This window comes from Scyliorhinus torazame, chromosome 8, assembly GCF_047496885.1.
Source record: "Scyliorhinus torazame isolate Kashiwa2021f chromosome 8, sScyTor2.1, whole genome shotgun sequence".
Lineage (NCBI taxonomy): Eukaryota > Metazoa > Chordata > Chondrichthyes > Carcharhiniformes > Scyliorhinidae > Scyliorhinus > Scyliorhinus torazame.
In genome coordinates this window covers 133755565-133782690 of record NC_092714.1, presented here as the reverse complement: position 1 = coordinate 133782690, position 27126 = coordinate 133755565, and the positions used below count along the sequence as shown (strand labels likewise).

General features: G+C 43.2%; 1 protein-coding gene across 3 annotated transcripts in view; it reads left to right on the top strand.

Annotated features, from left to right (window-relative positions):
- The first annotated feature begins 355 nt into the window (after positions 1-355).
- The window catches only part of serpine3 (serpin peptidase inhibitor, clade E (nexin, plasminogen activator inhibitor type 1), member 3), a 49506-nt gene continuing 22735 nt past the window's right edge, over positions 356-27126 (top strand). For 2 of the 3 annotated variants that reach the window (XM_072514211.1, XM_072514213.1), the window contains exons 1-4: positions 358-538; positions 8392-8673; positions 12493-12726; positions 16586-16783. In XM_072514211.1, coding sequence (XP_072370312.1) covers positions 8415-8673; positions 12493-12726; positions 16586-16783 — 691 coding nt within the window. In that variant the 5' untranslated portion in view covers positions 358-538; positions 8392-8414. Of the gene's footprint in view, positions 558-8391; positions 8674-12492; positions 12727-16585; positions 16784-27126 lie in introns of all 3 variants that reach the window. The other variant, XM_072514212.1, reaches the window with a different exon arrangement.

The following is a 27126-nucleotide window of genomic DNA, read 5'->3' as shown; positions in this document are numbered from 1 at the left end:
TCTCTCTGTGTTTGCGTGGGTTTCGTCCCGACAACCCAAAGATGTGCAGACTGGGTGGATTGACCACGCTAAATTACCCCTTAATTGGAAAAAATGAATTGGGTACTCTAAATATATATTTTTTTAAATTAAAAATCTGGGTCGCCAGACTGAAAATTAAAGCCCAATGCAATTAATTGCTGGACTTTGAACTAGTTTTGGCATCAATCACATTTCTACTGTAGGAGTTCGGGAATGTAACGTACAGAAAGAATGGAAACGAGTGCAGGAAAGGCAAATAGCAAGACGTGGCTCCTTTGAATGGAAGGTGCTGTGGGGGATTTGGGATTTGTTTGTGGCTGTGACGTGCTGTCCCCTCTCTGTTCGTCTGGCTCTATATAGAACAGGAGCTGGAAGGGATCCGGGGAGAGTGGTACAGACCTCGCCGAGAGAGAGACGGCAGACATCCCCCTGCAGCATTCCAGTCTTATGACTTCGCCCAAGCGGGCATGAGAGAGAACGTGAGATAGTGGGAGAGAGGATAGCAGGAGAAGACAGTGTAAGTAACTCACAACGTGGTGAGTCGTTTTACAGAAAGTAATTTTGAAATATCAATTTTGATTACGAATAAATAGCATAGTTTCGATATACTATTCACGTTTCAATTGGCAAAAATGAGCTTTATTAAATGCTGGCTTCAACTTTGCCATCGAAACCGCTCCATCTACTGTGCTCTGATTATTTAAATAATACAATACGCCACAACTTTTTTTAACATTAGACCTCATTTATGTCAAATATAACGTGAATATCGAAATTATATCAATGTGTGTGTGTGTTTTGGGGGGGGGGGAGATCTGAAGACAGAGGTGTCAGGCCAGTGTATAAATCAGTCTGCTTATTCCTTTGCGTTTATTTCATAATGGATTTCGAGCAATTTTAGGCAAATGTCAAACCTCTCCCAATTCGCTGACAAATTAATTCTTCCATTCTCTTGGATCATTTTTATTAACATTCAGGAACCAATTGTTTATACTTCTAATTTCTTGGAAAGTTATGACATTGCCATGACAGAAAAACAGATATGCTACATTTTTGATCGAGGAAATTTGCGCTTAACTGGTTTACACCGAAACATCAGGACATGCAAATTCCCAAACTTTTGCCCCTTATTCAAGTTACTTCTGCAAAAACCCTACTTGGCTCAATAACATAAACCCACCCCCGGTGCAAAACACCAAAAAGTGCAAGTTTATGTTCAAAATTTACATTCAAAAGTCTGATGTTTTATAGCAGTTTTTCAAACTAATTATAATACTTCTTTAGAGTTGTACTGTATTTTCTGCAGATGCAAATGTTTTTTTAAAATGGCATCAGAATCTGTTACACCAAAAATAGAAGATAAAATAAATGACAAATTAAGACGGCACTCAGCAGAGTTGTGTTAACTCAACACTATTACAATTATGTGGTTCTCCCTTGAGGCTTTTGTCTGTCAGATTTATATTCTGTAATGACAAACTGGAAAATAAATATTTTTATTAAGAGCTTCCATCTCACAGAGAAGGTTCCGGGCCAATTCACATTTAACAACCTGCTCCGAAAACTCTGTTCACACATTGACAGCTGTGACAAATTCCACCACAGCAGCTGAAACATTTCACAACATTCTAAAACAATCAAACAGCCGGAAACGTTTCAAGGAACGTCAATTTGCCCTCCCAATGTCAACAGATCCATTAAAAAAAATTCAAGAATGTGGATCCACATCTTCACCAAAACTAATCAGTCCTTCCTTGCACCATACACTATCGGTGTACCAGGTTTTATTGAAATCGGTTCATTAGTTTTGCGATACATCGGTTACAGACAAACTTACAGATGAAAACATGACCTCTGCCTGACTTCAATGGTGGAGGGAATGAAGCGGGGTGTGCAGAAAGATGTTCCGTGCTGTTTTCAGGCTTTGATTGTTTTCCCTGATCATGTTGTTCCAGTGGGTGCAGGTGAGAGTATGAGGAAGCTTTTCTCATGCTGCTCGGAAATTACACCATTGTGGGAAATGTCAGTGTAATATTGCCTCAAGTTGGATTGAGGAAATTCTGCCCAATTACTCAGGCTTACTGCTGGTTACAATGATTGGTCAGATCACCTTCAGGCACCTACCTAGCTTCTTGAGCATCACTTAAAAATAGACATGTCAAAACTTTTCATCTTGTACTCATCAGGACATTCACAAGATTACCAAAAGCAAAGGGATGTCCTGAATGTGTCCCCAATACCGAATGATTATTTGTATACCTGAGACTGATGTACAACAAAGACCAATTTTGAGATATCCCTTCACATTTGATGATCTTAAAAATGATGTGTGCAAGATAAAAATCTTCACCGCGTATCTTTTCTCAATGATGCTAGAGTTCTGTCCTACCAACTTCTTATACCTAGCTTCTCTTACACGCGTCTATGCTGGGGGTCCCAATGACTCATTCCCAAAAAGGTTTCTTCTGAAACTCCTTATCGGCCTTACTAGTGACTGCTGTATATTTATGGCCATTATGGACTCCCCATAATAAGTGGAATGATGTTCTCTACATCGACCCATTCAAACTCTTCATTATTTTAAGAAACCCCAGTCAGGTCACCCCTCAGCATCCAGTCTTGTGTGAAGCTTAAATACAGTAATTTACCTGTTGGATCAAATGGGCTGTTTGTGCTACAAGTCTAGGAATAGAGGAAAAGCAATGGACCCTTCAGCCTCTTGAGCCTGTTTCCCCTATTCACTGAAACGGCCATTGATCTGCAATCTAACTCCACATACTTTGCTCTAGTTAACAAAAAACTGTCAATCGCAGTTCAAAATTCAATTGTTCTAGTATCAATTATTGTTTGGGGAAGTGTTCTCCAATTTTTTAACCACCCTCTGCATGTAGGAGTGTTTCCTAACTTCACTCCTGAACTTGGCTCTAATTATCTAAACTTCCGAACCAGCCAAAATAGTTTCTGTTGTGAAGAATGGAGGATTTTAGGAATAGTGGATAATAACTATTGGGAAATTAAAGGATTAAAAGCCTCGGGTTAGAGTGTGTTTGACTGCCGTGGTCAAGTTTTTAAAAAGATTTTGTTTTGCAGGGTCTGGGTGCTTTTAGGGGCCAGAAGGTGAAATTGACCAGCGGAATGTGGTTTTCAGTCTGGGTTAATGTGCTGTGGTTTGATTGGGAAAGTATCTGGGGAGTTCATGTGCTTTCAGTATGGAGGTTTATGTTGTCTCAGTTTAGGGAAATGATGTCATTGCTGGGTGAAGCTATGGGAAAAAGAGGTATTTTAAGAAAGCTTTGGAGCAGAGTTGAAGTCTAACCTGACAACCCTTGTTTTGACCCCAAGTTAAGGCAGTTTTTTCTCCCAGTAGAACAGTTTTTTTTTAAAAAGAGTAATAATAGTTCAAGAAGAGCAGTCTTGACTGAAAACAAGGAAGAGGCTGAAACAACCCAGTTAAAACAGCTATTTGAAGATATTCAGCCAGAGTCTGAAGGGGTTCTAACAAGAGCCAGAATCTGTTCTGTAAAGCAAGTATTACTCTGTGCTGTGCTGATTTGAAACTGGATTGAGAGCTGTATGTTTCTTGTTGTTTAATGCGAAATTGAGTAGGATTGTTTAAGGGGCAATTGTAAGCTATTATTTTTGATTGTGAAGTTAAAGAGTTTAATACCAAATCCCTATTTATTCTTGCAATCACTTCTGGAGTGAATCATTCTTTCCCCACAGTCTTACAAAATATACTACACTATTGGGTTTTGGTCCAGTATCTTAGCCACTGTTGGGGTCTGGTCTGGAATCATGATACTGCCTACCCTATTAGGTCCTCATAATATCTTGATTTTTTAAATTAAGTCAGCCCTTAAAATATCTGAGTAATTCACCCTCTAATCAATTGCAATAAAGCCCCGTTCCCATCTCCAGTATCAGGTGTGGATATTGATCATTACAAGACAGGTTTGTCTTTAGTTCTAGAATTGCTGTCTGTGGACAGGTGAGTCACTGCACTTCACTATTTTTTTGATAGATTTAGAGAACCCAATTCTGGACGTTTTTCCCCCAATTAAGGGGCAATTTTAGCATGGCCAATCCACCTACCCTGCACATACTTGGGTTGTGGGTGTGAGACCCATGCAGTCACAGGGAGAATGTGCAAACTCCACACGGACAGTGACCCAGGGCCGGGATCGAACCGGGGACCTCTATGCCATAAGGCAGCAGTGTGCCACCATGCTGCCCGAACCACTGCACTTCCTAGATTACAACAGTGAGTACGCTTCTAAAGTTCTACATTGGCCAGGAAAACACTTTGGGGCAATCTGCGAAAGGTCCAAATCACAGAATTGTTACCGCACAGAAGGGGGCCATTTGTTTTTTCTCATCACATTTTCTTCTTTTACAAAACACTTCAAATCTGTTCCTTCTCGTTCTTTTTACGAGCAGGAATAGTTCCTCCCATCAAATCTGTCCAGCCTCCTCATGATTTTGAACATCTCTACCAAATCTATTGGACTTCTCTCCATGAAGGAGTTAAACTAAAAAGTAGGACCTCAAAAGTAGTAATCTCAGGATTGCTACCAGTGCCACGAGCTAGTCAATGTCAGGATAGAGAGTAGGAATGTCAGGATAGAGAGGATGAATGCGTGGCTCTAAAGACGGTGCAGGAGGGAGGGATTCAAATTCCTGGGACATTGGAACCGGTTCTGGGGGAGGTGGGACCAGTACAAAACGGACGGTCTGCACCTGGGCAGGACTGGAACCGATGTCCTAGGTGGGGTGTTTGCTAGAGCCGTTGGGGAGAGTTTAAACTAATGTGGCAGGGGGATGGGAAACTATGCAGGAAGTTGGAAGGCAGTAAAACAGGGACAGAAACAAAAGGCAGTAAGGGGGAAAGTGTCAGGCATAGAAGCCATAGTCAAAAATCAAAAAGGGCGACAGTACAAGGTACAGTGACTGAGGGGAGCTCAGTGAATAGGACCAGGAATACTAAAAGGAATAAAACGGGAAGTGAAAACATTAATGGTAAGCGACGTGGCAGGTTGTTACATGAAGATATGGGTTCAACGACAAGGAAAATTAGGAGAAAGGTTAAGAGGAAATATAACTTAGGAGAGGTTACTGATCAAGGTGTTAAGATTCAGAACAGAGGTAAAATAGTCAACATAAGTGTACTTTACCTGAATGCTCGTAGTATTCGGAATAAGGTAAATGAGTTAATGGCGCAAATCATCGTGAATGACTATGATTTAGTGGCCATTACTGAAACATGGTTAAAGGATAGTCACGACTGAGAGTTAAATATCCGAGGTTATCAAACTATTCAGAAGGACAGAGTGGATGGTAAGGGAGGTGGTGTAGCTCTGTTATTTAAGGATGACATCCGGGCAACAATAAGGAATGACATCGGTGCTATGGAGGATAAGGTTGAATCCATTTGGGTGGAAATCAGGAATAGTAAGGCGAAAAAGTCACTGATAGGAGTAATCTATAGGCCACCAAATAGTAACATTATGGTGGGGCAGGCAATAAACAAAGAAATAACTGATGCATGTAGAAATGGTACAGCAGTTATCATGGGGGATTTTAATCTACATGTCGATTGGTTTAACCAGGTCGGTCAAGGCAGCCTTGAGGAGGAGTTTATAGAATGTATCCGCTATAGCTTCCTAGAACAGTATGTAATGGAACCTACGAGGGAACAAGTGGTCCTAGATCTGGACCTGTGAAATGAGACAGGATTGATTCAGGATCTCATAGTTAGGGATCCTCTTGGAAGGAGCGATCACAATATGGTGGAATTTAAAATACAGATGGAGGGTGAGAAGGTAAAATCAAGCACTAGTGTTTTGTGCTTAAACAAAGGAGATTACAATGGGATGAGAGAAGAACTAGCTAAGGTAGACTGGGAGCAAAGACTTTCTGGTGAAACAGTTGAGGAACAGTGGAGAACCTTCCAAGTGATTTTTCACAGTGTTCAGCAAAGGTTTATACCAACAAAAAGGAAGGACGGTAGAAAGAGGGAAAATCGACCGTGGATATCTAAGGAAATAAGGGAGAGTATCGAATTGAAGGAAAAAGCATATAAAGTGGCAAAGATTAGTGGGAGACTAGAGGACTGGGAAATCTTTAGGGGGCAATAGAAAGCTATTAAAAAAGCTATAAAGAGTAAGATAGATTATGAGAGTAAACTTGCTCAGAATATAAAAACAGATAGTAAAAGTTTCTACAAATACATAAAACAAAAAAGAGTGGCTGAGGTAAATATTGGTCCTTTAGAGGATGAGAAGGGAGATTTAATAATGGGAGATGAGGAAATGGCTGAGGAACTGAACAGGTTTTTTGGGTCGGTCTTCACAGTGGAAGACACAAATAACATGCCAGTGTCTGATGGAAATGAGGCTATGACAGGTGAGGACCTTGAGAGGATTGTTATCACCAAGGAGGTAGTGATGGGCAAGCTAATGGGGCTAAAGGTAGACAAGTCTCCTGGACCTGATGGAATGCATCTCAGAGTGCTAAAAGAGATGGCTAGGGAAATTGCAAATGCACTAGTGATAATTTACCAAAATTCACTAGACTCTGTGGTGGTCCCGGCGGATTGGAAATTAGCAAACGTGACACCACTGTTTAAAAAAGGAGGTAGGCAGAAAGCGGGTAATTATAGACAAGTGAGCTTAACTTCGGTAGTCGGGAAGATGCTGGAATCTATCATCAAGGAAGAAATAGCGAAGCATCTGGATGGAAATTGTCCCATTGGGCAGACGCAGCATGGGTTCATAAAGGGCAGGTCGTGCCTAACTAATTTAGTGGAATTTTTTGAGGACATTAACAATGCAGTAGATAATGGGGAGCCAATGGATGTGGTATATCTGGATTTCCAGAAAGCCTTTGGCAAGGTGCTACACAAAAGGTTACTGTATAAGATAAAGATGCATGGCATTAAGGGGAAAGTAGTAGCATGGATAGAGGATTTGTTAATTAATAGAAAGCAAAGAGTGGGGATTAATGGGTGTTTGTCTGGTTGGCAATAAGTAGCTAGTGGTGTCCCTCAGGGATCAGTGTTGGGCCCACAACTGTTCACAAGTTACATAGATGATTTGGAGTTGGGGACCAAGGGCAATGTGTCCAAGTTTGCAGACGACACTAAGATAAGTGGTAAAGCAAAAAGTGCAGAGGATACTGGAAGTCTGAAGAGGGATTTGGATAGGGTAAGTGAATGGGCTAGGGTCTGGCAGATGGAATACAATGTTGACAAATGTGAGGTTATCCATTTTGGTAGGAATAACAGCAAAAGGGATTATTATTTAAATGATAAAATATTAAAACATGCTGCTGTGCAGAGAGACCTGGGTGTGCTAGTGCATGAATCGCAAAAAGTTGGTTTACAGGTGCAACAGATGATTAAGAAGGCAAATGGAATTTTGTCCTTCATTGCTAGAGGGATGGAGTTTAAGACTAGGGAGGTTATGCTGCAATTGTATAAGGTGTTAGTGAGGCCACACCTGGAGTATTGTGTTCAGTTTTGGTCTCCTTACTTGAGAAAGGACGTACTGGCACTGGAGGGTGTGCAGAGTAGATTCACTAGGTTAATCCAAGAGCTGAAGGGGTTGGATTACGAGGAGAGGTTGAGTAGACTGGGACAGTACTCATTGGAATTTAGAAGGATGAGGGGGGGAATCTTATAGAAACATAAGATTATGAAGGGAACAGATAGGATAGATGCGGGTAGGTTGTTTCCACTGGCGGGTGAAAGCAGAACTAGGGGGCATAGCCTCAAAATAAGGGGAAGTAGATTTAGGACTGAGTTTAGGAGGAACTTCTTCACCCAAAGGGTTGTGAATCTGTGGAATTCCTTGCCCAGTGAAGCAATAGAGGCTCCTTCATTAAATGTTTTTAAGATAAAGATAGATAGTTTTTGGAAGAATAAAGGGATTAAGGGTTATGGTGTTCGGGCCGGAAAGTGGAGCTGAGTCCACAAAAGATCAGCCATGATCTCATTGAATGGTGGAGCAGGCTCGAGGGGCCTTATGGCCTACTCCTGCTCCTAGTTCTTATGTTCTTATGTTATGAAGAACAGTCCCAACCTCTCCAATCTACCCTCATATCTGAAGTTTCTAATCTCTGAAACCATTCTTGTAAACCGCTTCTGCACTCTCTCCAATTTAATGCAAGTTATTTCTTACCAATAGCTATATCAACTAATACAGTCCTGCTGTGCATCAGGTGATACTTTATGTATATGAAAAACATAGTTCTACTCCTTTGTGATTGTTTAATCAGGTTTAGTTGTTTTCTTTGCAATTGATGTAGCGCCTGTTCTGCATTGTTCTGTCCCATTTGCCTATATTAATAGAACTTGATCTTCTGTCCTGGCAGATTCAAAGCTCAGGGTAATCATCATGGGTACCCTCTCAGTCCCCACTCTATTGCTGCACTTGCTATTCATCATGAGGAGGACCTGCGCCTTGCAGGACAGCATCAGACAAGTTAACACCGAGTTTGCACGAACCCTTTACCAAAAATTGACCGAGGGTGAAGAGTACCGCAACATTGTCATATCGCCAGTGGGTGTCACTGTTGCACTAGAACTGCTACAACTGGGAGCCAAAGGAAACACCTTCACACAGTTGGAGAATGCATTAGGATATACGGTTAACGGTACTTATGAATCTTACTCATTATAGTCACTGATTTTTTTTTAATAGTATGTAAGGGTATCATTTCCGTTGGTCGGATCAACGCAATCCAACCAATTGAAATCGGCCAAAACTTCAGGTAATTTTAAATGTGAATTATATCAATTGGGCTTTCATGATTTAAAAAAAATAAATTTAGAGTATCCAATTATTATTTTTTCCAATTCAGGGGCAATCGACCTACCCTGCAAATCTTTGGGTTGTGGGGGTGAGATCCACACAGACACGGGGAGAATGTGCAAATTCCACAGCTTTCATGATTTGAACCCCGATTTAACAATTTTGTCTGAAACTGACCATGCCCCCAGCAATGATGAGGATGGTATGTCTTCACTGATTGCACTTGTTCAATCAGACTCCCCTAATGGAAGTTGTTTCACCAGGCACCAATATTGAGATATTAAAAGTTACTACATCTTAAATGATTAATTTCAGTAAGGAACTGACCAGTTAGTGTAACTCAATGAAACTAGTAAACGATTCAGTCTATTTTGTTATTTTAAGTGATAATCATGTTTCACCGATTAAAAATGTTTCTGGATAAACAACTTTTCAGCTGGAACAATAAAACTGCACCAGATTATTATTTAAATAATTAAATGATCGTTTTAATGCAGCAGAGGAAAACATAAACAATTATGTTTTATTACTCTGACCAGTTGGGTTGCGCTGGTTCATTACCCAGTGAATGTTAGCTCAAAGTTGAACCGTAACCTTATCAATTTCAAGTGCAGTTTGCACCCAATGTCCTGATTAAGCCCAATGTGAAAGGTAGCCCCTCTTCCCCCTAATGTAACCTGCAAGAATTGATTTCCAGAAATTGGTGTCCTCTATTTGAAAACCAATCAGCATCTTCAGTCTCTTCACCCCCTGAAATCCCTCATCCCTGGTAATATTCCAGTAAGTTTCCTCTGCAATTCTCTTCACTTAGTGACATCCAGTCTTCAGCTGTGGAGGTGGTGCAACAGGCATTGAGTAAACTGCTCCCAGTTTTCCATGTCACCTGCTCCCAGTTGACTCGTTGAACTGCTGTGGAGAAATCCATGAGCAATGTGGGGTCTTCAGCCTTGACAGATGAGTGAAAGGGAGAGTTAAAAAAATATATATACACAAAGTGTTAAACTTTACGGTTACTCAGAGCACAACTTGCAGCTATGTCAAGATATTGGAGCAATGGGGGAAAAGTGGTGGAAGTTAAGATTAGAAGTGTTGTTGGATTGGTGAGAGGGGCCTGCTTTTTTAATTTCATTAATCGGATGTGTGCGTCGCTGGCTGGGCCAGCATTTATTGCCCATCCTTGAGGGCAATTAAGAGTCAACCACATTGCTGTTGGTCTGCAGTCACATGTAGGCCAGACCAGGTAAGGATGGCAGATTTCCTTCCCAAAAGGACCAGATGGGTTTTTACGACAATTGACAATGGTTTCATGATCATCATTAGACTTTTAATTCCAGATCTTTTTTTTAAATTCAAATTTCACCATCTGCTGTGGTAGGATTCGAACCCAGGTCCCCCAGACGATTACCCTGGGTCTCTGGATTACAGTCCAGCAGCAATACCACCACGTCACCACCTCCCCGGATAATTTGATAATGCAATGGGGGAAATGCGAGTTTAGGGAAGGAATTCCAGAGCTCGGGAGCTGAAAGCCTGGCCGACAGTAGTGCTGAATTAGATTGCAGAGATGGGAGGGATGAGGTCTTGGAAGGATTTGAAAATAAGGCTGAGAAGTTTAAAATCGAGGCACCAATGTCAAGGATAGATCTTTGGGGAACACCAGAATTAACATTGCAGTAGCAGAAAGAGAAGCCATTGGAAGTGACTCTCTGGTTACGAATTGATAGATAAGAATAGAAGCAGAAGTGAACAGTCCAAACCCAGTAGGAATACTGTGGGGAGGTGTTGGAGGAGGATGGTGTGGTCAACTGTGTCAAAGGCTGTAGACAGATTGAGAAGGACGAGGAGGGGAAATTCACCTTTGTCAAAGTCAAGTTGAATGTCATTGTGACTTTAATAAGAGCTGTCTCTGTGCCGTGGCAGGAGTGGGAAACCTGACTGGAGAAATGTCAGACATGGAGTTCCGGAAAAGGTGGCATTCACTGACGTTAGAGAACAAATTAAGATAGGTGGAAGTTTGCAAGAACAGAGCGGGATGAGGAGAGGTGCCGTTGTAAGCAGGAGCTCAAAATAGTCATCTCTGGATTGCTCCTGGTCCCACACACAAGTGAGCACAAACATATGAAGGTAGAGCAGATGAAGCCATGGCTGGAGAGGGGACACAGGAGGGAGGGCTTTAGATTCCTGGGACGTTGGAACTGGTTCTGGGGAAGATGCTGGAGGGGCTGAACTTAAATTCGGCCAGAACCAATATAGGGGAAATTAAAATAGGTTTAAGCGCAGGAGGGGATGGTTTTAAATAGCTCAGTGGGCGGGTGGGAATCTGAAAAAAGATTCAGGGAGGAGAAAAACAAAGTTGGGAAGGAATGAAAGGCAGTAAATAAGTGAGGGTGAAGAAACAAAGGTGAGAAAATAGACAACAAAAGAGCTAGGCACCATTTAATGGTATATACTTCAACACTAGGGGTCTAGCAGATAAGGCAGGTGAGCTGAGGGTACAATACTTGGGAGTGTGATAGTATGGCTATTAAAAATGTTTTCAGGAGGCCAGGAGTAGCAGCTTGACATTCCTGCTAAAAGGGTTAGTAGACACGGAGAGTGGGGAATAAAAATAGATTGGGTTTGAGAATCAAACACAGATATGCAATCAAATGAGGCCATTTGGACTGAAATGAACAACAAAAAGTGGCAGTCGCATTGCTGGAAGTTAACGAGAAACCCCCAAACATTAAGGGGTGATAGAAAAGCAAGTACATTTCTGAGAAGTGCAAAAACAAAGAACAGTAATACTGGGAGATTTTGACTACACTAATAATAGCTGGGATGAAATCAGTGTGAGAGGTATGGAGGGTTTAGAGTTCAAATGCATTCAGGAAAACCTTTTTTTTGGCTAGTACATAGAAAAAAGGATGGGGTAGTTCTGAACTTACTTTTAGGGAATGAAGCTGGGCAGGTGAAACGGGCATCTTGGAATGTTCCCTACTTATCCCAGGCTGTTAAGAGAAGGGAGAAAGTAGTGGGAACTAAAGTCATTCCTGTCTTCATACTTGCAAACACTTCTCCTGAAGGACAATGTGAAGTTGTCAAAGGATTCAGGGGCTAATTAACAATCTGAGGGGGTCAGATTAAGAATCTGGCAGGCAGTGACATGAACAATCCTTCCATGGCAGTGACCTGACACATACGAGTCAACATCATGGTTACTCCTATATGGCGGGAGTGTTTCATGGGCTCCCACAATCCATATGAAGAGGGGTGGGCTGGGGACCACCCAGATAAACCAGTCAACAAGTATCTCACTGGGTCCAGAGCTTCAGTCTCCAATCAGCAGTATTGTCTTGGAGCAGGGTTTGAAACCTACTCTTTCTGACTCAAAGGCAGGGGTGATATCCTCGAGAGCCAAAGACTTGCTCATTATATCATCAGCAGAAGCACATTCTAAGATGCCCAGCTCTTGACCGGTATCACTGTTGGTCTGTGTCAAACTGTGAAAATCTTATGAAACAAATCAAACTAATTTACATAATAAAGCAAAATAATTATAACATTTTTAAGGTTCCCTCTCATCAGTAAGCTCCCTCACATAGCATTTTCTGCATGTGTATGTGCCGCAAGTAACAACTCTCTCATCAGCCACCTATATATACACTTATGTATTTTGCAGACTCACAGGTACGACATGTCTTGCGCAGTATGTATGGGGACCTGACCAACTCCACCCACACTCCAGCGGTTCAGCTGGCCTGTGGCCTCTTTGTGGACTCTAGCATCCAGCTTTCTCCACGTTTCTCAGAGGACACTACAGTCTGGCTAAATGGAAGCCTACAGCGGGTGAACTTCAGCAATCCAAATGAAACAGCAGCACTGATAAACAAGTGGGTCGGCACCAAGAGTCGAGGTAACCAGCGCGAACCGTGACTTCTCGGTGTATTTGCATCTGAATTTCAGACAGTTTACAAATTAAAAGAGTTAACAGTCTGATTAAGGGATGGATAATATCATAACTAGGATGCTAGTTCCTGGAAAGAAGAAAGGCCTGCATTTGAACAGCGCCCTTTATATCCTCAGGACATCGCAAAGTGTTACACCCAATGAAGTACTTTTTGCAAAGTGCAGACATGACCTAGTGTAGGAAAAACAGCAGCCAGTTTGCAGAGAGCACGAGTCCACAAATAGCAATGAAATAACGTCCAGATAACCCAAGTTATTTTCAGGTTTTTGGTTGGAAGTATGAATATTGGCAAGGAAACCAGGGAAAACTCACCGGCTCTTCACCAGAACACCATCCTGGGACCTTTTATGTCTGCCTGAGAGGATAGCCGGGGTCTTATTTTAAAGTCTAATCTGAAACATAGCGTGGCGCAATTTACCAACCTCCACAGCATGCCACGTGCATCTCAGGGGAGGCACAAATCGTGCTTCGCATCAGGTTGGGCGGGATCCAGATAATTATAAAAGTTCATTTAAATATGCGCTGCCCAGTTGAGGCCGCATTCTCCCGGCGCCCAGCAGTCACCGGCCGCACCGGCGAAGCCTCACCGGGGTGCCAATTAGTACGGGTCTCCATAAACCAAAACCAGATGTAGTGGTCACTCCAGGGATCTCGGAGGGCATTGGCGTCCCTCTGGGTGGTCAGGAACTAGACAGGACAATACCTTGGCATGCCCCCTGGCACCCAATCACCCTGTTAAGGGCACTGCACAGGTGCCAGGCTGGCAGTGCCGGACTAATACCTGGAATGGGAGGTTTGTCTTATGAGGAAAGGTTAGGCAGTTTAGGCTTGCATCCACTGAAATTTAGAAGAGTAAGAGATGGCTTGATTGAAACATATAAGATCCTGAGGGGTATTGGATGAGGAGATGTTCCCTCTTGTGGGAGAATCTAGAACTAGGCGTCACCGCTTAAAAATAATGGGTCACCCATTTAAAACAGAGGTGAGGAAAAAAATAATTCTCCTCAAGGGGTTGTGAGTCTTTGAAACTCTCTTCTTCAAAAGATGGTGGAAACAGGGTCTTTGACTATTTTTAAGGCAGAGCGAAGTAGGTTCTTGGTAAGCAAGGGAATGTTAGGTTATCAAGGGTAGGCATTGGTGTCTAGGATTTGTGGTTACGATCAGATCCACCATGATCTTATTAAATTGCAGAGCAGGCCTACTGTTTATTTGCATGTATCTTTTCAAATTCCTGTTGAATTTTAGGACATAGGACCTTAAATGGCACTGCACTGCTGCAAAATGGGATTTCTGTACCCGCAACAAATTTTCAACTGGACAGTAAGGTTTGAATTCATTGAGGGAAAACTCTGGTGCAGTTTGAAAATTTAAATTGTTCAAATATCTGGCCTTAAAAAAATCTGCCTGCATCAATAACAATGACCACAAACATATTGAATTGCCGTGAAAACTAATCTGATTCATCAATATCCTTGGAGGACACAGTCCGTACCAACATCAAAAGATAATTGGCTAATGAATCAGGGTTGGTGGAAAGTGAAGAGGAGGGTGGTGGTGGAGATAAATAATTAATTTTAAGCAGCAAGCTATGATGACCTGATCTACTGGTTAATATTTCTCCCTCAACCGTCACAAATAGATGTTCTGACCATTTATCTCATTGTTGTTGTGGGACCTTGCGGTATAGAAATTGAGAGCCTTGTTCCTGACATTACAACAATGATTGAATTTTAAATGCATTTAATTGGTTGTTAAATGCTTTTGGGTGTCCTGCTGTCATGAAAGGTGCTATATGAATACAAATATTTTTCTTTTCATTGACTAGTGTGCGAGATGCACGTCATCTAGCATTCATGCACAAACACCTCCAAGCTTGTCTAATAGCATAAAAAATAAAATATTAGATTATTCTATGTTCTCCTGCAAAGGATTACAAAGAACAAAGAAAGGTACAACACAGGAACAGGCCCTTCGGCCCTCCAAGCCTGTGCCGACCATGCTGCCCGTCTAAACTAAAATCTTCTACACTTCCTGGGTCCGTATCCCTCTATTCCCATCCTATTCATGTATTTGTCAAGATGCCCCTTAAATGTCACTATCGTCCCTGCTTCCACCACCTCCTCCGGCAGCGAGTTCCAGGCACCCACTACCCTCGCTGCAAAAAACTTGCCTTGTACATCTCCTCTAAACCTTGCCCCCTAGTAATTGACCCCTCTACCCTGGGAAAAAGCCTCTGACTATCCACTCTGTCTATGCCCCTCATAATTTTGTAGACCTCTATCAGGTCGCCCCTCAACCTCAGTCGTTCCAGTGAGAACAAACTGAGTTTAATCAACTGCTCCTCATGGCTAATGCCCTCCATACCAGGCAACATTCTGGTAAATCTCTTCGGCACCCTCTCTAAAGCCACCACATCTTTCTGGTAGTGTGGCGACCAGAATTGAACACTATACTCCAAGTGTGGCCTAACTAAGGTTCTATACAGCTGCAACATGACTTGCCAATTCTTATACTCAATGCCCCGGCCAATGAAGGCAAGCATGCCATATGCCTTCTTGACTACCTTCTCCACCTGTGTTGCCCCTTTCAGTGACCTGTGGACTTGTACACCTAGATCTCTCTGACTTTCAATACTCTTGAGGGTTATCCCATTGACTGTATATTCCCTACCTGCATTAGACCTTCCAAAATGCATTACCTCACATTTGTCCGGATTAAACTCCATCTACCATCTCTCTGCCCTAGTCTCCAAACGATCTAAATCCTTCTGTATCCTGACAGTCCTCATCACTATCCGCAATTCCACCAACCTTTGTGACGTCTGCAAACTTACTAATCAGACCAGTTACATTTTCCTCCAAATCATTTATATGTACTACAAACAGCAAAGGTCCCAGCACTGATCCCTGCAGAACACCACGAGTCACAGCCCTCCAATCAGAAAAGCATCCTTCCATTGCTACCCTCTGCCTTCTATGACCTAGCCAGTTCTGTATCCATCTTGCCAGCTCACCCCTGATCCCGTGTGACTTCACGTTTTGTACCAGTCTGCCATGAGGGACCTCGTCAAAGGCCTTGCTGAAGTCCATATAGACAACATCCACTGGGCCTACCTGCATCAATCATCTTTATGTCTTGATATTTACATATAAAATATGGAAAACATTTTTTTAAGAGTGCATTAAACCAATAGGGATGTTATTGCATTACAGAGTAAAATGAACATTATAATAAGGAATCTCTCCACTTCAGTAATCTGCTTTCAAATAAAAGCAGCAAGCCAATTTTTTCTGTTTACTTCAATTCAATTCAGTGGGTTTTTAAGCTCATTCCCACACAAGGTCCCTGAATTGAAAGTTTGAGAACTAGGAAAGGGTGTAAAGAAGAATCAGAAGTCATTGCAAATTCAGCCTCACGGAAAACTGTGCATCACTTTTAGTCTTGAAGATAGGAGAGGAGCTTGCACTGAACCACACATCAGCCGAGGAGACCTCATTTGTTTAATCATTAAAGAATGAATCGGTAGGATAGACCCTGCTTATAACAATAGAGCAATTCCATTAACATTTGATGAATTGGATAAGGTAAATAAGGCAACTTGTAGATACTCTGTATTTACAGATATTTTTAAATCACAATTATGACAAGAGTCCAAAATTCTTGTGCCATTTATGGCAAGTCATATTGTCTCAATGCTGTGGTGTATGTTTCCAATGTGCTACTTTCAACATACTGCAGCCTTGAAAATGCTTGGGAGTTAAAATAATCCGTCATACTTTAACATGGTCACTTACTGTTCTTACAGGTGAAATGAAAGATTTCATGTCACGGCCCACAGCAAGTCCATCGCTTACACAGATTGCTGTGATCAGCTCTATGTATTTTAAAAGCACGTGGCAGAATCCCTTTTCACTCTCAGAGACCCAGCACCTCCCGTTTACCAAAGCAGATGGTTCTGTCATTAAAGTGCCAATGATGTATCAAATCTTAGCAGTAAACTATGGTGAGTATCATACCATTACTGGCAGTGGAGTGGTTATCTGACCGCATTGGTAATGCAGAGAACACACCTTCAAATTCAACCATGGCAGCTTGGGAATTTGAACTTGAAAGCCGACATCTGTAAAAGTGACCATGAAGAAGTTTGTAAAAATCCAACTGGTTCAGCGAAATTCTTTCGGAAGGAAGCCTGCTTTCCTTTCTAGGTACAGTCTCTAATGTGTCTTCAGTTCCCCACCTGGTTGATCCATAACTCCCCTCTGGGCTTAACCTGGCAAACCATCACTACCTTCTCAGGGCAATGGATAACAAATGCTGACATTGCCATTGACACCCAAATCCTGAGGATGAAGGTTAAAAATTGCACATTCAATGCAAAAGTGTCAACTGTGACCTTTAATTGACAGAATTATGTTTGTCTATTTCAAATGTTTATGGTCCTTAGATTTAAAAACAATGTACCATGAGTTAGGACACAGGTTTCTGTCTCCATTTGGAGCTCTTGGCTTTATTGTGCCATCAGGGACAGATACGGAACGGAAACCAGAGATTTCTGTTCAACATGTCAGTGGGAATTATGGAAATGTTTGCCAAGACCAACAGTGAATCAGCTTCCTTTCCTCTTGGCCAAATTCCCTGTCTCAATCAAAATGGACTAGCTGATTTTTCAGTTGACACCGTGCTTTCATTTTCTTTGTTTGTGCAGAAGTATGTACAGTGGAGTTAACACTGTAGACAGGTCTGGGCAAAACTTTTCCACAACAGTTCAGCAAATCTACAATTTATCTTAATGGGTCATATTCCTGGGCTCTGCGATTCCTTAATCGCTCCAACTTTTCCTTCGACAGGAGATATTGCTCAATGATTCTAGATAGTCCACACTCAGCACCTGAAAAATGCACTTGCTCTGCTTCAGACACAGTCCTGCCTCTCAAAACCTTTTTGAGGCTTGATCCAGGTTGCAGAGGTGCTCCTCCTCCATCTTACCCAAAATTAAAATGTCATCTAATTAGACTGCAACATGAGGAATGCCTTGTAACAGGTTGTTCATCATCCTTTGCAAGATCGCCGGACTGCAAGATACGCCAAAAACCAAATGATTAGACTTGAACAACCTTTTATGCGAGTTAATGGTCACAAACTGCTTTGAATATTCCTCCAGCAAGATTTGTTGATGTCCTGCTCTGAAAACGTCTTGCCTCCTGCAAGGATTGAAAACCGATCTTCTACCCTCCGCAACAGGCAAGTGTCGAGCTTGGAAACCTGATTAATAGTAAGTTTGTAATCCCTATATATGTGCATTGTGCCATCACTTTTAAGAACAGGAACAATTAGAGCTGCCCAATGTAAAATCTGAATGGGCTCAATGGTTCCTAACTTTGCAGGTACTCTAACCCAATGTTTTTCAAACTTTTTTTCCGGGGACCCATTTTTACCAACTGGCCAACCTTCGAGACCCACGCCGGCCGGCCTTCGCGGCCCACCATTTTCTCTTACCTTGTTTGCTGCTGACAAAATGGAGGAATCGCAACCACCCCCAAAGCACGTGATGGCGACGTTCGGGGTCCATGACCTGCTCTTTGCCTCCTTCAAGCAGGAAGATTAGATAGAATTTTTTTTTTTTAAAACTCATGCGTCTCCGATTGCGCAAATTCGCAGTCTTCAGCCGCAGCAGCCGGCTGTTTTCAGTTTTTATTTATTTTTTGTAAACTGCAACAATGTTGTTGCACGGCATGTTTAATCAAAGAGACCAAAGCCCATATCATTGTCAGACTCTTCCTATTTCTTCTCTTCCTTTTTCTCTTCGGCAGCAGCTGGGGCACTGCTACCAGCACCAACGTTGCAGATCAGACTATTGACGTCAATATTAGCCAATGCCTTGGCAAACAGACTAGGCCAGAAAGACTCAATGGTCACACCAGCTGTTTTAATCAGGGCATTGAGTTTGTCTTCGGTGATACTGACCTCATCGTCGTGCAGGATGAGCGCACTGTAGGTACAGGCGAGTTCCGAGCTGGAGGCCATGGCCCAGGATCTCTGTGGGTGGGTCCGATGGTGGTAGTCGCCGGGTGGAAACTCGGCCTTAGCTTCGTTCAGAAGAACCAAGCACTTCCGAACCGGGCAGAGCCAGCAGTAGCCTGCTTTTAACTATGCTGACTGCGACCGGCCTTTCTACCATACAAAAAAAATGCGACCTCCGTGCGCATGGTTTTGCGCATGCGCATCGATGATCGGGCACACATGCGCAGTGCGGCCGCATTTTTCTTCTTTGTTCGTGGCCATTTTGAAAGCCGCTCGCAGCCAGCATAGTTAAAAGCCGGCTGCTGCAGCTGTTGCGTGCGGATTTGCGCGATCGGGAGCACTGCGACGGACGGATCCACGACCCTCCAACACCCGCGGGTTGCGCCCCCGACTTTGACAATATCTGCTCCAACCCTTCCTCCACTTTGCCTTTCATGGCATAGGCACTGTCCTCGGTTTGAAAAAATAAGTAGCCTGAGGATCTATCAGCAATTTAACTGCCGCAATGTACCCAGTTCATCTTTGAAAACCGGAGGACATATCTGAATGACGTCCTCTTGTCACTTTTGTGTGCTTTATCTCACCTCAGTTCAACTGAATGTTCCTGAACCAGTCATGCCCTAGTAGACTAGGCCCCATGCGCTTCACTACCAGGAGCTGTGTTCTTGATTCTTGGCTGTTGTATGCAATGTTTACCTCTATCGCTCCAAGTAATGGTATAGTCTTGCCAGTGTAAGTCCGAAGATTAATTCCTGCCCGAGTAAGGGTTCGTGACTGCTTAGAGCCCCAAATCTACATGAAAGTCTCCTCACTAATTACCAATACAGAGGCTCCAGTGTACACCTCCACTGCAGCATAAATACGCTCTGCACGCCCCCTCGCGCACAATATTGTTCTTCTGCTTGGTCTGAGCTATCCAAGCAATGCGCCGTTGACTAAGGCTTCCTTACATCTGAAGTTCCCTGCTCAGCCTTTGACTGCTAAATGCCCCTTCTTGGTGGACTGCTGACAAAGAGCATCCATAAAATTACAATGATACGCATAGTGTGACCCTCTACACATAAAGCACTCCATTGTCTTCATCTTTTACTTGCAGATTATTTTATCTAATTGATACAGTGCACCTACCTATGTGCTGCCAATGGCCTTCTGAATATCTTTTGCATTATTGGCAACCATTTCCATGCCTTGAGAAATTTCTAGAGCCAACAAGTGTGGCTTCTCCCAGCAAACGTTGGTGAATGCTGTCCTTGTTAATGCCTAAAACTAGACTGTCCCGAAGCATGTCTTCCAACTCTCCCCCAAACTCGCAGTGTTCAGAGAGCGGCGCAATTCAGCAACAAAGGTAGCTACAGACTCCAGTCTTTCACAAATGACTATAGAATTTGTAACATTGTACAATTACTGAGAGCTTAGGATTGTAGTGATTCTGAACGAGTGTAACTAAATTTGTAAAATGAAATGTCCCCCAGTTTTCACAGTGTGGCTAAATTTCTCACTAGCTTGTAAGTCTTCCCCCACACACACTCAGGAGAATTGAATGCTTTCTAGCTTCGTGTATGATCCCATTTGCCAAAACAAAGTGTTGCAACCTTTCCACGAGGGCAAAATCTTTAAATCTACAGATGATACTAAGCTAGGGAGAATAGCGAATTGTGAGGGTGACGCTGAGCGACTTCAGAAGGACACTGACAAGCTGGCCAAACGGGCAGACACCGGGCAGATGAGTTTCAATACAGAGAAATATGAGGAAATGCATTTTGGGAGAAGAAACATGGGGAGTCGATACCAGCTCAATGGTACAACTTGAAGGGGAGTACAGGAGCAGAGGGACCTCGGGGTTCAAGTGCATAATTCTCTGATGGTGGCCTGGCAAGTTGACACTTGTTAAGAAGGCTTATAGCAACCTTGGGTTTATAAATAGAAGCATAGAGTGTGAAAGCAAGGAAGTGATGCTACCACTCTGCAAATTATTGGTCAGACCACATTTGGAATAGTGTGTTCGGTTCTGGGCACCTTATTTAAGGAAGGATGTTAAAGCCCTGGAGAGAATGCAGAGGAGAATTACTGGGATGATACCGGAAATTAGGAATTTTAGATATAAGGAAAGATTAAAGAAATTGGGCTTGTTCTCCTTGGAGCAGAGAAGGTTTGCAAAATAATGAACAATTTTGACAGGGTAAAGAAGGATATTCTGTTTCCACTACTGGGTAAGTCAGTGACTAGGAGTCACAATTTCAAGAGAGCCAGCAAGGGAGCTAGGAGTGAGATGAGGATAAATTTTTTTTTACTCAAGAGTTGTTGGGATTTGGAATGCATTGCCTGGAGAGTGGTGGAGGCGGATTCCATAGGAGGTTTCAAAAGAGAGCTGGATATGTATTTGAAAAGAGATGAATTTAGAGGGCTATGGAGATAGGACTGGGGAATGAGACTGGCTAGGTAGCTCTTTCGGGAGCCGGTGCAGGCACGATGGGCTGAAAGGCCTCTTTCTGTGCTGTAAAATTCTATGATTTAATGGTTCTATATTCAGTCCAGTTCTCGTTCTCTTCCATAAACTTACCAAAAGGCCAAACATAGCCATGGTGCTGCTAATTTGTCTTCCGTCGGTAAACTTAGCAAAACTGTGTTGAATGTGCTGAAACTCAAATTATTTTTATTCTTGTCGCCAAAAAGATGTGGTAACTTGACCATAAGAAAGTAGTCGAAATGCGATGTGAATAAAGTTAATCTTCTTAAATATATAAAAATAACAAAGTTTAAAATGCAGTATGGACTCAAAAGTGGGAGCAACTAACTAAACATCGAAATGACAGCAGCATAAGAGAATTAGAACAGTTAAATATGAATATTCACAGTTAACAACTAATGACCTCACTGCAATTACTGATGACATCAGGAATGGATTTAAATAAGAAGATGCATAATAATAATAACAACACTAACAAATACAAAAACAGAAAATGCTGGAAAATCTCAGCAGATCTGTGCTAACGCTTTGAGTCTGGATGACTCTTCGTCAAAGCTTTGACAAAGTCAGCGGTCTCGTAATATTGGCTCTATTCTCTCTCCACAGGTGCTGTCAGACCTGTTGAGATTTTCCAGCATTTGTGTTTTCATTAGAGGTTCCAGCATCTTCAGTAATTTGCTCTTACCCGAGTGCAAATAATAACAACAACGAGGAAAAAGTGTGAATGATAGAATTGAAAGGAAGGCAGAAGAGGGCTTGCTGCAGAGAAGCAAAAGTCAGCATTCAGACTCCAAAGCCAGCGCAATCAGTTGGACCATGGGTTTTAAAAGACATTTATTCACTTTTTAACATTGTATACATAAAACAAAAAACAGAACCCCCCCTCTCTACCAACCAACCCACCTATGAATCAAAGAAGAACCCTCCACCATTCCTATCCCCCTCCCAAACCACCACTCCCCCCTGAGCAGCAGATGGTAAACAACTCTTTAAAATGAATGATGATGGAACTGGTGGATCCCATTGAGACCGTCAGTGACCACATCTGCAGCAAGTGTTGGCTGCTCGAGGAACTTCGACTCCGAATTGATGGGCTGGAGACCGAGCTGCACACACTGCGGCACATCAGGGAGGGGGAAAATTACCTGGACACTTTGTTTCAGGAGGCAGTCACACCCGGTAGAATAAGTACTGTTAATTTGGACAGTGGTCAGGGACAGAGTGGTGTGACTGCAAGGGAGGCAGGTAGGGGGATCCTGAGTTTAGGAGTTGAGGAGCCTCAGCCCTTGACCTTGTCCAACAGGTATGAGGTACTTGCTCCCTGTGTGGATGAGGAAGAGGGCTGTAGGGAGGATGCATTGACTGACCACTGCACCATGGTACAGGAAGTCATTCAAGAGGGGGGAGCAAAAAGACAAGTGGTAGTTGTAGGGGATTCCATAATTAGGGGGATTGATGGCATCCTTTGTAAGCCAGATCGAGAGTCCCGCATGGTATGTTGCCTGCCCGGTGCCAGGGTGAGGGACATCTCTGATCGGCTTGAAAGGATTTTGGAGAGGGAGGGGGAGGATCCAGTTGTTGTGGTCCACGTTGGGACTAACAACATAGGTAAGACTAGGAAAGAGGACCTGTTTGGGGATTATCAAACACTAGGGACTAAATTAAAGAACAGGTCCTCCAGGATCATAATCTCTGGATTACTACCCGAGCCACGTGCCAATTGGCATAGGGTTGAGAAAATTAGAGAAGTTAACACGTGGCTAAAGGAGTGGTGCGGGAAAGAGGGATTCCATTTCATGGGGCATTGGCATTAGTACTGGGGCAGGAGGGACCTGTACCTTTGGGACGGTCTTCACCTGAACCTTTCTGGGACCAGTGTTCTAGCGAATAGGATAAATAGGTTGGTCACAAGGACTTTAAACTAGCAAGTTGGGGGGAAGGGAAGTGTAAAGCTATGGACAGTATAATGGTTAATGGAGATCAAGGCAGCAGGTTACGTGACAGGTTATTATGTAGAGATATGGGTTCAAAGACAAGGAAAATTAGGAGAAAGGGTAAGAGGAAAAACAAATTGCGAAAAGTTACCGATCAAGGTGTTAGGATTCATAACAAAGACATAAAAAAACAGCATAAGTGTACTTTACCTGAATGCTCGTAGTATACGGAATAAGGTGAATGAGTTGATGGCGCAAATCATCGTGAATGACTATGATTTAGTGGCCATTACTGAAACATGGTTAAAAGATGGTCACGACTGGGAGTTAAATATCCAAGGGTATCAGACTATACAAAAGGATAGAATGGACGGTCAGGGCGGTGGTGTAGCTTTGTTGTTTCAGGATGGCATCCGGGCAATAGTAAGGGATGATATTGGTGCTATGGAGGACAAGGTTGAATCAATTTGGGTGGAAATCAGGAATAGTCAGGCGAAAAGGTCACTGATAGGAGTAGTCTATAGGCCACCAAATAGTAACAGGATGGTAGGGCAGGCAATAAGCAAAGAAATAACGGATGCATGTAGAAATGGTACAGCGGTTATCATGGGAGATTTTAATCTGCATATCGATTGGTTTAACCAGGTTGGTAAAGGCAGCCTTGAGGAGGAGTTTATAGAATGTGCCCGGGATAATTTCCTGGAACAGTATGTAATGGAACCTACAAGGGAACAAGCGGTCGTAGATCTGGTCCTGTGTAATGAGGCAGGATTGATTAATGATCTCATAGTTCGGGATCCTCTTGGAAGGAGCGACCACAATATGGTGGAATTTAAAATATAGTTGGAGGATGACAAGGTAAAATCAAACACCAGTGTTTTGTGCTTAAACAAAGGCGATTACAATGGGATGAGAGAAGAACTAGCTAAGGTAGACTGGGAGCAAAGACTTCATGGTGAAGCAGTTGAGGAACAGTGGAGAACCTTCCGAGCGATCTTTCACAGTGTTCAGAAAATGTTCATACCGACAAAAAAGAAAGACGGTAGAAAGGGGAAAAATCGACCGTGGATATCTAAGGAGGTGTGGGAGAGTATCAAATTGAAGGAAAAATCATACAAAGTGGCAAAAATTAGTGGGAGACTAGAGGACTGGGAAGTCTTTAGGGGACAACAGAAAGCTACTATAAAAGCCATAAAGAAGAGTAAGGTAGACTATGAAAGTAAACTGGCTCAGAACATAAAAGCAGACAGTAAAAGCTTCTACAAATATATAAGACAAAAAAGGGTGGCTAAGGTAAATATTGGTCCTTTGGAAGATGAGAAAGGAGATTTAATAATAGGAGACGGGGAAATGGCTGAGGAGCTGAACAGGTTTTTTGGGTCAGTCTTCACAGTGGAGGACACAAATAACATGCCAGTGACTGATGGAAATAAAGATATGATAGGTGAGGACCTTGAGATGATTGTAATCACTAAGGAGGCAGTATTGGGCAAGCTAATGGGGCTAAAGGTAGACAAGTCTCCTGGCCTTGATGGGATGCATCCCAGAGTGTTAAAAGAGATGGCTAGGGAAATTGTAAACGCACTATATAATTTATCAAAATTCACTAGACTCTGGGGTGGTCCCAGAGGATTGGAAAGTAGCAAACGTGACACCACTGTTTAAAAAAGGTCGGCAGAAAGCGGGTAATTATAGGCCGGTAAGCTTAACTTCAGTTGTAGGGAAAATGCTGGAATCTATCATTAAGGAGGAAATAGCGGGGCACCTGGAGGGAAATTGTCCCATTCAGCAGACGCAGCATGGGTTCACAAAGGGTAGGTCGTGTCTGACTAATTTGGTAGAATTTTTTGAGGATGTTACCAGTAGATAACGGGGAGCCAATGGATGTGGTATATCTGGATTTCCAGAAAGCTTTTGACAAGGTGCCACACAAAAGGTTGCTGCACAAACTAAAGATGCATGGCATTGAGGGTAAAGTGGTAGCATGGGTAGAGGATTGGTTAACTAACAGAAAGCAGAGAGTGGGGATAAATGGGTGTTTCTCTGGTTGGCAACCTGTAACTAGTGGGGTCCCTCAAGGATCAGTGTTGGGCCCGCAGTTGTTCACAATTTACATAGACGATTTGGAGTTGGGGACCAAGTGCAATGTGTCAAAGTTTGCAGACGACAGTAAGATGAGTGGTAAAGCAAAAAGTGCAGAGGATACCGGAAGTCTGCAGAAGAATTTGGATAGGTTAGGTGAATGGGCTAGGGTCTGGCAGATGGAATTCAATGTTGCCAAGTGTGAGGCTATCCATTTTGGGAGGACTAACAGCAGAATGGATTATTATTTAAACGGTAAGATGTTAAAACATGCTGCTGTGCAGAGGGACCTGGGTGTGCTTGTGCACGAGTCGCAAAACGTTGGTGTGCAGGTGCAACAGGTGATTAAGAAGGCTAATCGAGTTTTGTCTTTCATTGCTAGAGGGGTGGAGTTCAAGACTAGGGAGGTTATGCTGCAATTGTATAGGGTGTTGGTGAGGCCACACCTGGAGTAGTGTGTTCAGTTTTGGTCTCCTTACCTGAGAAAGGACATATTGGCACTGGAGGGAGTGCAGAGGAGATTCACTAGGTTGATCCCAGAGTTGAGGGGATTAGATTATGATGAGAGGTTGAGTAGGCTGGGACTGTACTCATTGGAGTTTAGAAGGATGCGGGGGATCTTATTGAAACATATAAAATTATGAAGGGAATAGATAGGATAGATGCGGGCAGGTTGTTTCCACTGGTCGGGGAAAGCAGAACTAGGGGGCATAGCCTCAAAATAAGGCGAAGTAGATTTAGGACGGAGTGTAGGAGGAACTTCTTCACCCAAAGGGTTGTGAATCTCTGGAATTCCTTGCCCAGTGAAGCAGTTGAGGCTCCTTCTTTAAACGTTTTTAAGAAAAAGATAGATACCTTTCTAAAGAATAAAGGGATTCGGGAATATGGTGTACGGGCCGGAGAGTGGAGCTGAGTCCACAAAGATCAGCCATGATCTCATTAAATGGCGGAGCAGGCTCGAGGGGCCAGATGGCCTACTCCTGTTCCTAGTTCTTATGTTCTCATGTTCCTAAGAATAAACAGACCCGGGCAGCACAGTGGCGCAGTGGGTTAGCCCTGCGGCCTCAGGGCGCCGAGGTCCCAGGTTCGATCCCGGCTCTGGGTCACTGTCCATGTGGAGTTTGCACATTCTCCCCGTGTTTGCGTGGGTTTCGCCCCCACAATCCAAAGCTGTGCAGGGTAGGTGGATTGGCAATTCTAAATTGAGCCTTAATTGGAAAAAATGAATTGGGTACTCTAAATTTATTTTAAAAAATAAACAGACCCAATCTCTTATGGAACCCCCCCCCCCCCCAATCGCTCCCCTCAAGGTGAACTTCACCCTCGCAAGATGCAAAACTCCATCAGGTCCCGCAGCCACACTCGGGCACCGGGCAGACAAGCTGATGCCCACCCCAACAGGTCCTGCTTACTGGCAATCAGCAAGGCGAAGGCTGAAACATCCACCGTCCCTCCAGTCTGCAGTTCCGGCAGGTCCGACACCACAAAGATGGCCCCCAGAGATCTGGGCTCCAAGTCCAAGTGAGAGATTGGCGACATGGTGCTGAAAAAAAGACTTCCAAAATTTCTCCAACTTCAGGCAGGGCAAGATATGTACATGGTTGGCCGGACCCCTCCCACACCGTTCAGAAGTGCCCTCCATCCCCGCAAACAACCGGCTCATCCTAGACGTCGTCAGGTGCACCCTGTGCAACACGTTTAATTGTATTAACCCCAGTCTCGCAAACATGGTTGAGGCACTCGCCCTCCCCAACACCTCACAACCCCACCTCCAGCACCACCCTCGGCTCCTCCTGCCACTTGGCCTTAACTCCCTCCACCGACACCATATCCTCCTCCAAA